We start from the raw sequence: 13,567 nt of genomic DNA, 5'->3' as shown, positions 1-13,567 counted from the left end.
TCGTGATAAGATACATCATGCTGTACATCGTGCAAAGTACATGTCCTGGTGTGCATCTTCATCATCCCCCATGCCATGTATATCTTGCGTTTTATCCAACCCCAATAGGGAGGACTCAACAAAGACATTCTGGCTTGATGCATCATCCTTCTACAAAGAGCCTCATCACTTTGACTCAATACATCATCATTCTACAATACATTGTGTGTGGGTGATACATGAGCCTATGCCCCGACATTCTCATCACAACGGCGGTCATGAGAGACGACACAAAACTTCTGGTGGAACGTTGGCCGAGATGGAGCCTTAGGCTGTGTCGCCTGAGAGGCACGTTTGCGCCATCTCCTATGACCCCTAGCTGTAGGGAAATCCCTAGCAAAGTGCCCCTGCTGGTGACAAACTTGGCATTGGTCAAGCCTACTTGCAATCTCCATATGTTGCTCCAACAGATAGTCAGTACTGGGAAGCTGCACGAAGTCCTCAAAAAGTGTGACATGCGAGAATTGATTGTAGTAAAACAACCTTAGGCTTAACTAAACTTCACGTAGAAACACTTAAGAGAAAGAGAATGGTTTCAATGCAAATGCAATGCAGCTATATTAAATGCGATGGTTACAATGAGATCTATGAATAGATCTATGCTTGTCCTAAATGAGTATCCTTCTCGGGAAGAGAGATGCTGAATGAAGATGACTGAATGTTAGGGAGGGGGAAGGCCCAATACCAAGGCCAGGTAGCAGGCTAAGATAGGGCAGCAGGAAGAAGAGGTGGGCAGGAGGAAGAAGGCACAGAAGAGGGGGAAAGGAGGGTGGCAGAGGTGGGAATGACGGTCAGCAGAGGGAGGGATGGGATGCAGGCGTTCAGCAGGGGAGGGCGGACAGCAAGCAAGGGGGGCAGCAGAGGTGGAAGGTGTGCAGAAGGAATTGGGGGCAGGTGAAGGCGTGCAGCAGAGGGGATGCAGGTGGGCAGAGGGAGGGCGCACAGAAGAGGGGGAAGGCAAGCCTCAACAGTCGGGGAGCTGTGGGACCTCTCAAATATCAGCATGCCAGTACTGTTACACATTTAAATCAGTGCCCTACCATTGTGGTCCAGCTCCTTTCAATCCATCGAAGGTCTCTCCCATGCTGGGATGTTCATAACTACTGCTGTCTGCTGCCATATGGAGTGCTTGATGCAAGTTGTCTTGTGTGTGGCATGTGCCCTCACCACTGGGACAATCCATTCTCTATTAGCATACAGTACTGTTTCACGTGTGGATTAGTGCCCTTCTATGTTGGTCTGAATCTGTTAAGTTCTGGGATGTCCATAACCTCTGTGGTCTGCTGTTATGGCAAAATTGATGTATCCCATTTCAACTGTGGGATGGTGTTGCGAGCATTCATCTCTGAGAACTAGTACTTGTCCCTCACATCTAAGCTCTACAATGTCTCGTTCTAACTCAGTGAATGGGTTATCCCAGTGAAGCCCACTGTAGAAACATGAATGCGTGTGGGGAATGTAGCATCCTGCCACAGCAGGTTAATTAATGTCTTTTTGGGGGGCGGGGCATGAGACCAATGATAATGCACTATGTGTGAGTACTGTGGTGGGAGATGAGGAAACTGTTAGTGTGCCCAGAAGATAGTGATGGACAATGATGAAACTTTGCAAGAGTGTAAGGCATGGCATGTGAAAACCTGAGGGAGTTACAGAATTGTCTCGAAGACCTTGTCCGGTGAAAATGAGAGACTTAAAACTCATAAGATTGATGTGCTGTGTATGTGTGTGGGGAGAGAGAGAGAGAGAGAGAGAGGTTTTGCAGATCATATTTCTTGGTAGTGGCATGCTTAGACTAATCAGAAGTGATTTTGTTTCACTAGCCCTCAACGAAGCTTTAAGAGAGGAGCTACAAAGGTTAAAGCTAGTGACTGGACAGCTCAATGCGGGTAATGGACATATGCTATCCCATGCAAATCAACCACTATCCACCAATCAACAGTTTTACCAGATGCAGAAGATGCCACAGCCACGCCTTAGTACTCAACAGCTTCATCAAGTACATTCTACCCTTACCAATCAGGTGCAGGGACAGCAAGAAAACTTCCAGGCCTCCGGAATCGGAACTCTTCAGGGGCTGTCCACAGGCCTTGGTGCTTCTGGGACAAAATCAGAGGGTGTGCCAATAGCTGGTAGCCCCAGCTCCCAATGATATCTACCGGAGCCATTTCTTGGAAAAACGGCCATTGCATTATATTAAGTAGGTCAGTTCATTGGCATAGTTACGGCATGTAAATCCTTTGCTCCTTTACTTAGTGTTGTAGTTGAGAAAGTCTAATAGGGTTGGATATATTGTTTTGTTTGTCAATTGAGTCAGTACAACAGGGTAGGTATAAGGTGGTTTAAGAAGTGCTGTTGTTGTAAAGTAAGTTGTATGCTTGGTAGATTTGTGGGCTTCAAGTTTGCAGATATCCTTTTGAGTTGCTTATGGGGTGTGATCTAAAGGCATGTGCAGCTTTTAATTTGAATACCTTTGCTACCGAACAACTTAAAGATAGAAGTTAAAAAAGTTCATCTTTGCAACTTCCCCCATGCATTGCCTTGCATTACTTGCATGTCAACATTAATTAACTAATTAATATTACCTAGGCAATAACCCCACGTGCAACCACCTCAAATAGGAGGGTTGAATAACTTGGATAATTGAAAGATTTATAATACAGTTTATAGAATGGGCCCATGTTTATGTGAAGGATTTTGCAATATAGTTTATAGAAATCATATATAGCAAACATGCAGGACAAGCTCCAATCCATTGGCCCGTGCCTATGTGAAGGATATTCTACTGCAGTATTCATCACACCACCATAGTTGCATGAGCTTAATCCAGAAGACATGGGGACCTAAAGGGATTCAAAGGACAAAGGGTTTGCTTTTCAGCTTTTAAAATGTAGCAATAACATGGTTTGATAGGACACACCCCATAGTGCTTGATAGAGGCTGAAGAAAGGAAGCTGTAATGGTGGCATGTGAGGAGGTGTAAAAATGCTCCTTTAGGAGAGTTGGGTCACATAGTTGATGGTGGCCAGTGTCATTGTTACATGATAAAACATGTCAATATTTAGCTAACAAATAATAGAGTGTTCCTTATTAGGACTGAACACGTAGGGGCCCAGTATCATTTTATCATGGAATTTGTGCATCATATAGTCAAATGCAAAATATCTTCAACAAAGCACTCCCTAGAAAACTGTTTTAGCAGTTTAGATGTAATTTGGATGTTTTGTAGTTGAACTCAAGGCTAAAGAAAACTATTGAAAAAAATGAAAAATCGAATCCGCCTATTTTGTAAAGTCTGTTAGATGTGGCCTAATGATCTAACACATGAGGTGATGACTTTAGCCAATTTGATCTATTGTTCTTATAGAGACTCTTAATAAATGTCCATGTTCAGATGCCATGGCAATGCCTTGGATGTGTGATCACATCGTCCACACAACTCATAAATCAACACTAGAGCTCGTGTATCTTTTCTTGAAATGGTATTGAATCTCAAATTATTCTCCTTCAGTTGGTGCTACATGTTGTGAAAGAATGCCCTGCAATAGCTTCTTAATAGATGTTGTGGGCACCAAGAGACTATGTAGTTTCGCCTTCCAAATAGGATAGTTAGTACCATCCAATCTCAAAGCTTGAGAGGAAGAAGGAATGTGAATGTGTATGTGAAGAAAGGATGTGAATTTTTATGTGAAGAAAGGATGTGGATGAGTATGTGAAGAATGCATGTGGATGAGTATGTGAAAGAATGCATGTGGATGTATGTGAAATAATGGATGTAGATGTGTATGTGAAAGAATGTGATGTGACATGAATATATGTGGATATGAATTGATAGATATGAATGTATGGATAGATGTGAGTAGTCGTACATGTGAACCATGGAATGGGTTGAGAAGCTTCCATTAGGCTCCACACAAAATTGACGCCACCAGGAGACTATGTACAGTCACCTTCTAAATAGGATAGTTAGTATCATCCAATCTCAAAGCTTGAGAGGGAGAAGGAAGTCATGGAATGGGTTGAGAAGCTTTCAATAGGCTCCACACAAAATTGACGCACTACAAGAAAGATTACTTGAAGAGAGAAGAAGTAATGTAAAGAAAATCTAAGAGTTGAGATTTTCACTCATTGCTCACTATTCTCTCTAAAGCTGTGCTCTCATCCATGGCCTGAAACAAGATAGAGAGATGCAAAAGCTCGAGAGCCTAGATTGAAAGTGGAAGAAATTGCAACAAATAAAGCACAAACTTGAATACCAAGAATTGCTAATAGTGTGATCATATTTCAACAATAACAAATAACTTTATAAGAACCTTTGTTACAACTATAGTAGGTTGCAACTGATGCAACCAACATTTGTGGTCTCTCCTCTTTCACTTCGTGAGTCCTTTTGCCTTGAGTAAGATGGAAGAGGGAGTGAGATGCCTTGTCATATGCGGTGTAGGGAGGTTAAGGACAGCTCCAAGGGAGGGTAGGATGAGGGGTAGCTGCCCATTTAATCATACTCTAACCAACAAGATAGGAGTAGATGCTTGTGGCGGTGCACTGTTCTTGTTGTTCGAGCCTTTAAGAGTCTAGATAGCCAAGGGCCACTTATACAACCTGCAGCTTTGACAACTATTCTTTAATTATGTACATGTGGAATGGAAAATGTGATAAGGTTTCACTGTAAATTGGGGTATTTTGTGAAAATTTAAACATGCATTGCTTTTAATGTAGTTGGGGAGCCTATTGATTCCCCCTTTGTTGATCCACTTATATTGTCTTCTTCATTTTTTGTACTTTCCCACCACCACCACCCCTTCTTCCCCCTCTTCTACTACACTTCCATCATGACCTCTATAGTGTTCCCCAGGATCAACTCTATTGCCATCTCTCCACACTTGACACTTCGGCTCCTCTAACCACTCACATTTCAGCTTAGTACCCTTTTGCATGATTCAGCCAAGGGCTCCTTCCCTTGCACAAACAATGTTCTCTCCATAGGTAGACCACTAGAGCAATAAGTAAATATTGCCTTGTTATGGTTATGTATGTATGCACACAGTACACAAAGGGGGTGGAGTATGTGTGGGATCAATTGTTAATGTACATTAGGTGAGGTTGCAACATAGTTGTGGTCTTAAAATTTAGAGCACATAGGTTATTGAAGGGCCTCAAATTCAATATTGTTAATGTACATTAGGTGAGGTCGCAACACAATTGTGGTCTTAAAATGTTATTGTACGTTTTCTTCCTGCAATAGCTTCCTCTTCTTCTCTTGCCTATGTGAGAGGAACCATCGTGAAGAAACATCTCTTCTTACCTCCATCTAGGCATTGAGACTCCCTTCACCCGTTTGGCAAGGGGCATTCGGGTGTGACAACAGATTGAGGTTGTGACTGGACGAGCTGGCACACCTACATGGAAAAGTTGCATGCTGCTATGAAGCAAAAACCAACGACACATGCTTCAGCAAGGCTAAGGTAAGCTCTTGATTTGAACATATTTGGTGCCACTCTGTCGGAGACTAGCCTAGGGTTTAGTTTCATTTTTTGTCTATTCTGAGCGATTTGGATGAAAATAGACTAAGAATATGCCATTTTCTCCACACTGAAATTGTGAAGTGTCCTGACAAGCCAAGTTGAAGAACAATCAGCTCCAAAATCTTTGAGATATCAAAAGATAAGGCAATGAAGTGCCTCACTCTCCATCTGCATGATTGCAAAAAGAAAGATTTAGTGTAGAGGACAAGGGTGTGGGTTACAAGACAGAGAAAAGAAATAAGAGAGGGACACAAAAAGATCCATGCATCCCCTCAACTAAGTTTCCCTAACCACCCAAACCTTCCTTCATTTTACTAAAGTAAATGTCTCATAATGTTTGTTTCATTACATTTGTTTTTCCTAAGGTGCAAAGAGGCCTTATTAAAATCTTTCCTATGCTTTCATAAAATGTGAAAGCATTTTCGTGAATTGGCTTTTGTATTTGTGAACCTGCCAAAGAAGCCAACCACATACAACAAAATGCATATATCAGTTCTTACAATCAAGCATATAAATTATGCTCAAACATCAAACATGTGCACAAGACACTCTCACTCTACATTGGGAGGTTCATCCTACTTCTTGCTCTCTATCTCCATGATTACAAGAAGAAAGCTTTGGTGCAAGAAGAAGAGGGTGTGGGTTGCAAGAGAGAGAACTGAAAGAAGAAAGGGACACAAAAACACTCGTGCATCCCCTCAACTAACGTTCCCCAACCATCCCAACCTTTCTTTATTCTATTAAAATAAAGGTTTCATTACATTTTTTTTCCTAAGATCCTCTATCCTCTCTGTTCACTCACTCACACATGCATAGACAAGCAGTTAGAGAGCTCAAATCATGCATACAAGCAAGCAAGAGAGAAAATAGAGAGAAAGAGCACTCTTAGATTATGCATAAGAGAATACAAGAGAATGAGGGGTTGGGGTTCCATTTTACCTTATCTCCTTCGTTTTTAGGGTTTACACTATTTAGATGGCCAAAGCTAAAAAGTACATCATAGGCCTCCTAGACCACTTATATAATGTAGACCTTCTACTCAATACCCTTCATTAACCTATCTCGTGGCACACCTTTCATAGGCCTCCTAGACCACTTATATAGTGTAGACCTTCTACTCGATACCCTTCATTAACCTATCTCGTGGCAAACCTTTCATAGACAATCGACGAGCTCTCACATAAAATATACAATACATAACCATTTAAGTGAAATCTAGCCTTTTTAACGCCTTCAACCAAACAAAGTAAAAGTGAAGAGACCTCTATTGCCTCTCTATGTTGCTAACCCTAGGATCTAAATCTAATAGCTATTCGGTCCACTTGCTTGAAGCATGGCAATGTCGGCGACGACATAAGAACATTACACATCTGCTTGGGAGTGAAGTGTTGAAATGTCGGACACCACTAACCTTGGCGGCATGTAGTGTTGCTCTAACCTATTGGTAGTCATCTCTACCTTGCTTCAAGAGTAGCACAGATAGAGGTAAGTAGTGGGTCGTGGAGGGAAATACAAAGCATGGTTGAGTGAATCATCACTTTTTTCGGCTTTGATTGTGTTGCTGGCTCTTCGCTCAAGTTAGGTACTCTTCATGGTTCTCTTTTTGGGGGAGATTTTTATGTGGCATCCTTTCTCACCCTCTCTATCTATCTCTCTCTTCTATCTCTCTTCTTCTCTTTTGTTTTTTTGTGCACTTATCACTTTGCATGCCACCTTGACAAGATTTCTACCATCAGGGCTACCCAAATCTTCCCATCACTTTGCCTTCCTATATCTGGCTTGAACGACCCACTTAACCTCGGTTGCAGCAACTCCATGGCATATTGGGACCATCCACACCATCGACTTCTCGGTAGTAGCTTTACACCAACTTGGGCGATGTGAAGATGGGGTTACCACTAGGAAGGAGGTATGTTAGCCACTCTAGTAGTTAACATGGTTTCGTTCGCCTCACCTACTGTAAGGTGCTTTGCCATCTTACCCACACGAACGGGAACTTAAATTTTAGAAGACAACACGTTGGAACATATAAAGCAACCTTACCACGAGCTTAATGTCAAAAAGGAAAAGTCTACAGACTTAGTGTACATACTTGCTTAAGGCTAGTAATAGAGGCTAGGCTATTTTTAAGTTTGGTTGGCCTAGTGTGAAAACTAATCATCACTTGTATTAAGTCATTTTTAACAATAACTAACACACAATCATTCGTTTGTGAATAGTTGTGAGCTCTCCTCGTTTCCTCTTCTTGCTTGCTTGCATATTTTTTGAATCTTGGTTTGATGGATACATGCTAGATGTTTCACTGTAGGTTTTCTTCTTGCAATATCTTCCTCTTCTTCCCCTACCTATGTGAGGGAGAACCATCAAGGCCCATCTCTTGTTGCCTCTATCTAGGCATTTCAAGGTCTCCTTTCACCCCAACGAGCATATTGGTGTGACAACAAAGTGAGGATGCACTAGTGCACCCACATGGGGGAAGTTACATTTGTGGCTCTAAGGCAAAACTTAATGGGCAAGGCTAAGGTTACCGGTAAGATCTTGACTTGAACAACATAGGTTATTCAAGGGTTTTAAATGAAATCTATATCATTTGTAACCCTATCACTATGGGATTTACTAGGGTTTTTTGTCACGAGTCATGTGAGTGACTACATTATGGTGATAAGGCTTGAACAAGTCCTAAGGTGAGTGAGTAGTAGGGATTTACTAGGGTGTTTTGTCGCAGCAGTCATGTGCATGACTACACTATGGTGGTTAGGCTTGAACAAGTCCTAAGGTGATTTGTTAGGGTTCCCCGTTTCTCCCTATCTTAGCAGTGAGAGATACCACCAGAATACCTATTCCTACTTTTCTTGGTTCACTCTTAATCCACACTAGTCATGTGAGTGACTACACTATGGTGGTAAGGCTTGAAAAAGCCCTAAGGTGATTTGTTGGGGTTCCCGATTTCTCCCTATCCTAGCGATTGGATATACCACCATAAAAAATACTTACTCCTAATACTCTTGGTTCACTCTTAATCCATTCTAGATGATGGCTATTTCATGTGTCTTTTACACAAGTATTTCTATCTTCATATAGTTCCTTAGTTATTAGGGAAGGTTTATAAATTTTTAGCAAGAAGACATAGATCAAAGCACAACACCCAAAGTAGATTCATGAGAATGAGTGAAATAAAAGTGAAGTGACATGAGGGGGAAAAAACCTCCTGAAGATGGAAAATGTGGCTTGGTCTACATCCACCCATAATTACCATATAAATGGCTATAAATCACCCATGTAGTAATGATGTGAACATGTATAGGGATCATGTGTGGTGGTGGTTGATTAATCCCCAAATGGGAATAAGCCCAAATATTTGCAAAAAGCTTTGAATTTCTCTTGTGAGAGCCTTCATGAATGTATTTGCCACATTGTCGTGTGTAGAGACAATTTTGTTGTGGCGAAAAGCCAATATGCAATGTTATTCATGTTAATGTATTACAGACAAAGAATATAAGTGACTAACAACATAAACATAAATAAACAAAAGATAGGTAATTGGAAAACCATCAATATCTGCGTATATTGCTTCTTCTATTTTGAATCATACATATGATTGCGCTTTGCGCCATAAGATGTTAATAGTTGTGGTACAAAGCGACACACACTTCCAGTATGCCATTTAAATAATAATTAAGGATAAATGTATAACTATTTGGCAGATAACTATATCTAGGGGTAACTATGGGTTAACACTTGGCACACCCAATGGGTAGTCCCCCCCCCTCCCGCGCGCGCGCAGACGAAAGAAGAACCCACTTGATAAGGATAAGTAAAAATAAAACCAGATTCTGTAGTTTCTTGAAAGAAATCTTCTTGAAATCCTAATCGAGTTCTATCTAATGGATTTCTGAAATCTATGTCTATAATATAAGCGGATGGATGAGCTTGCCTATAAGACTGAAATTGAGACTATAAGTAATTTGAAGAAAAAGAATGAGGATGAATATCCGAATTGGCAGCTTCAAGATGATCTTTAGTTTGCTCTGCAACCTCCAGCTGTTTACTCTAACCATATAGTCAGGTAATGACACCTCTTCTTTGTGCTCGAGTTGAACCTCTAGAAGATTGACCCTTATGTGCCAGTTCTTTGTATCTGCTTGGGTGCTCTGCACTTTGTTGTTGATCCAGTGTAGCTTGTTGACGATCCTCTAGAGGTTCTTGGTTTAGTGGCGGCACATCCCTGCTGAAGTGTGTCACGATCTTCTGCACTATGCGCCAGTTGGAGGGGAGGGGCAAAGTGGGAGCGCAATGTCTCCACTACTTCCATTATACATACTGTGCATCTCTCCATCTCCCTCTCTAGAACTTGCATTGAATTTCTAGGCTCACTTGTCTTGCCTTCACTTTCTTTGACATATTCTTTATGAATATTCTAAAGTGTTTGAAGTTCTTCTTCATACGCTTCCAGCTTCTTAATTGTATCTTTAAGCTTTGTAGAAGCAACAGTTTTTTCCCGTAGTTTATGTATTCTGGCTAAATCATGTTCTTTTTCATCTTCCAGCTGATCATTACTCTCTTCCACACCTGTTGATTTGCAAATTTCAAAGCTTCAACCTCATTTTTAAATTGCTTTGCATTGTTGTGAAATTCTCTAGCTTGCTCTTGAATCAAAATCTATTGCATTCGCAATTGACTAAAAGTTGGATCTTCAGATGGACCTACTTGCTCGCCTTTGCCTATAGGATTACTTGTAGATTGGCCTTGATCTTCCTGTGTATTTTGTTTAGCTGGCTACTAAAAAGGACCAATAGGTCCAAATGCTCCACCTCCCTGTCGAAATCGCCTGCATCGGATTCATCATCATTTGGTCATTGTCGGAGCTCATTTGGGCGCCGGATTCATCATCGTTTGGCCTCGGAGCTCATTTGGGTGCCGGATTCATCATCATTTGGTCATTGTCGGAGCTCATCCGGGCGGCATGTCATCTCAGCAATCTTTTTAAATTCTTCAATGTATCCGACATACAAGTTGTCCCCATAAGCTCCCTAATTCGAGCTTCATATGTGTCCACTTCACTTGTCGACATCTCATATACTTTTGTATCATCTTATGCCTCGAGAGAGTTGACTCTTTTTTGGAGCACCTGTAAAGTTACGCGATCTGTGTTTTCCTCGGCCTTATGTTGCTGCATCATGAAAATATGCTGGCTTAATAGATGTTGGCTTTGTAGCTTAGCATTTGTATGTTTTTGTTGTAAATCTTGGATTTGCTATTGCATCTGTATTTTTTCTTGCTTTGCCTATGATAATTCCTTAGCTTGGAGCTTAATTATATTTCTAAAATGTGCCTGATCCGCCTCCAGATTCTCAACTCTTTGTTGAACCACATACATGTTTTGCAGTCTTGTTTTGCTTGAAGTAGCTTTGCCTTTGTTAATTCCACTCCATGCTGAAGAGCTATTGTCTTTTTTGCACATTGCGAGATGTATTTGCACACAACTTGCATTATTTCTGGATTAATGTCTTCAATAGTATCCGGGAAGCAAATTGGGCCGCCAGAGCTCTTGTGTGTCGCAGCAACTAGATCTAGAAGGACAGTTTCTTTGCCCGAATTCTTTTCTTTGTTGCTCTTCTTAAGATCCTTCTACAGAGCAGAAGTAGTTTGTTCTTGTACTTGTGTTGTTTTGATAATACTGTTTTCTGCACCTCCAACATTATGGAAACTCTACATGCCTTCTTGGAGAACTTCCTAATGCATAAATTGTATATGTAGACCAATCTTGGTCTTTGAATTGGGTGCAATATTCTTAAGTTCTACCTTCAATTGTGCTGGTATAAAATTATTGCCCAAGCAACTGGTTTTCCTGCAAACGCATATAAATATAGGCCCATGGACCTTCTTGACATATATGTGATTTTATGAGTTAAAATTATCATTTCAGTAATGAACCTAACATGTTATCTATTCTACGCCTCTTTGTTGTGATTGTTGAGTTTGTTTTCTTATCCTATGCCCTTCCAGCTAAAGTAGAACTCCATATCTTCTTCAGTTGTGTTGCTGGTGGAACCTCCACTGCCCCTCCCAAACGACAACCTGAATAACTGAGAAACATATTCTACAGTGAATGGTATGCTACCTTGTGCACCTCAAGCTACTCTAGAGGATGATACTAGTAATCACATTGATTAGCCACTAATTAGAGCTAATTTGAGATGCAATTAGCACCTGATTCTCTAACATGTGGAGGGTCAGAACCCGAGTGTTGGAGATGCTATTGTGTGCTCTCAATGTCGTCGAGCTTGGACATATTTCTTGCTAAGCTGGACCACCACGAGCAAGACTACAAAAAAAGCCCTCACAAAATGTGTGTGCTTTGCTGCAATGTAAGGCTAATGAGAGCCTCCAAATCACCCTCTCTTCTCTGCTCAACAAAGCCTTAATAACCATGCTTGATTACTTGGTTGTAGGTGGTGATTCTCTGAGTTGCAGCCCTATTAGAACTTGGACCAGCCCAAGACTTTTCTCAACAATTCCTTGATGTTGCAACAATTCCCTGCTGTTGGTTGATGGATGAAGGTCTACACATGAGACTACAGAACCCTTTGTCGATGGTTTTGGTGGATTCCCTTTGTTCTTGATGCTTTCTCTTTCAGTTTAATTCCCACGTCTTAGGGATGTTGAGACACAGACTTGTTTAATCTATCTGATGAAACTTGTGAGTTTGGTCTGTGTCAGTTGGTCTGTGTCAGTTTGTGTATGGATATATAATTATTTACTTTTGATGTGTTGGATGAGGTGAATTGATGTGCCTAGTTAAGTTTTTTTGGTGATGGAGAATTTGTATGTATCAGTGTGATGATTGGGATCAATTTCTGAGTCAGTGCTAACTGTCAACATCTATTAGAAGGAACAGAGTTTGTTCTAAGTCAGCTGGACATCAAAATGGTCAGCTAAAGGTGTTGGGACCCTGTTTTGATTTGTATGAGCTGAAGGTAAGTGATCCTGAGTCCTAGCTGACTGTTAGAAGTCTATCGAGGTTAACTGATAGTAGTTTAGAAGGCTATGTGATCCGATGAGGTTTGTCTGGCAGTTTTGTGAATCAATTGTAGTCAGGAGGGTGCTTGTAATTTGATATCCCTTCAAGTTTAGAGCTACCTGATGGCTTGTGTGTCAGAGGATATTTGAGGGAAGTTTCTATCTTAGTTAAGGCTTCTCAGTTAGCCAGATCTGTGTCATGTTGCTGAGGCAAAATTCAGTCCACTTCAATCAGAGGAGGGTCAACCAAGTGTTTCGAAAGCCTCTAGGGTTATGACTATAAGGTTAGCTAACTTTGGAGGATTTCAGAGAAGTTTGGAGGATTTTGGAGGCAGAATCAAATAGTTCTACATTAGCCAAGAGATGTTTTAGTGAGTTGAATGTCAGCTGTGGTCAGGAGAGGCTTATAGGTGGATGGTCAAAGGTGTTGGAGGTCAGTGCTAACCTAAGGACAGTTGCAGTAGTCAACTAGATCAGATGGGGAGGTTAGGAGGGTGTTGAGGTGTCCCATTGAGTCAAATGAGGATCAGGGGTGGTCAGTTGGGTGTACTGGTGCCTTCATTTGGTGTTTGTGTTGGGTTGTGGTGTAGTAGGTGATAGTTCCTCCTCACGGTGGTGTGCTTCGATGGGGATATAGAAGCAGGTTCTCCCAAACACATCATTGTTTTATTGCCCCCAATGAGGAGGGCTCTAAAGTACCCTTCAGTTGGTGTTTTGCTTAACTAGAGGCTGGTTGTGTTAATGGAGAAGCCACAAGTTTTTTGGGGGTATGGGTTGGAAAATGTTCAAACATTTGTTCATTATGTTAAAAAGGAGTGTAGTTATGCAGGGATTAGAGATGATGTAGCTCAGGGAAAGTTTCTTGCACTGAGGATTATAGGACTTGTAGCTCTTTGGTGTTCTACCTTGCCGGATCAGGTGTAGAATAGTTGGAAGCTATTATCTAGGGCCTTGATTCATAGGTTTTCAATGGATGGAGGCAGAAG

General features: G+C 41.2%; 1 protein-coding gene across 1 annotated transcript in view; it reads left to right on the top strand.

The window, feature by feature from the left end:
- LOC147607289 (transcription factor RF2b-like) overlaps positions 1-2,559 on the top strand; it is a 48,106-nt gene extending 45,547 nt beyond the window's left edge. Inside the window, exon 4 of the mRNA XM_086790733.1 lies at positions 1,860-2,559. Within this exon, the coding sequence (XP_086646859.1) occupies positions 1,860-2,188 (329 nt within the window). The 3' untranslated portion in view covers positions 2,189-2,559. The remainder of the gene's footprint in view (positions 1-1,859) is intronic.
- Positions 2,560-13,567: the final 11,008 nt, after the last annotated feature.

This window comes from Cibotium barometz, chromosome 55 (genome assembly GCF_041138505.1).
Source record: "Cibotium barometz isolate CiBa-2024 chromosome 55, ASM4113850v1, whole genome shotgun sequence".
Classification (NCBI taxonomy): domain Eukaryota; kingdom Viridiplantae; phylum Streptophyta; class Polypodiopsida; order Cyatheales; family Cibotiaceae; genus Cibotium; species Cibotium barometz.
Note: the sequence above shows the minus strand (reverse complement) of the source record. Positions and strands in the feature narration are given on the sequence as shown.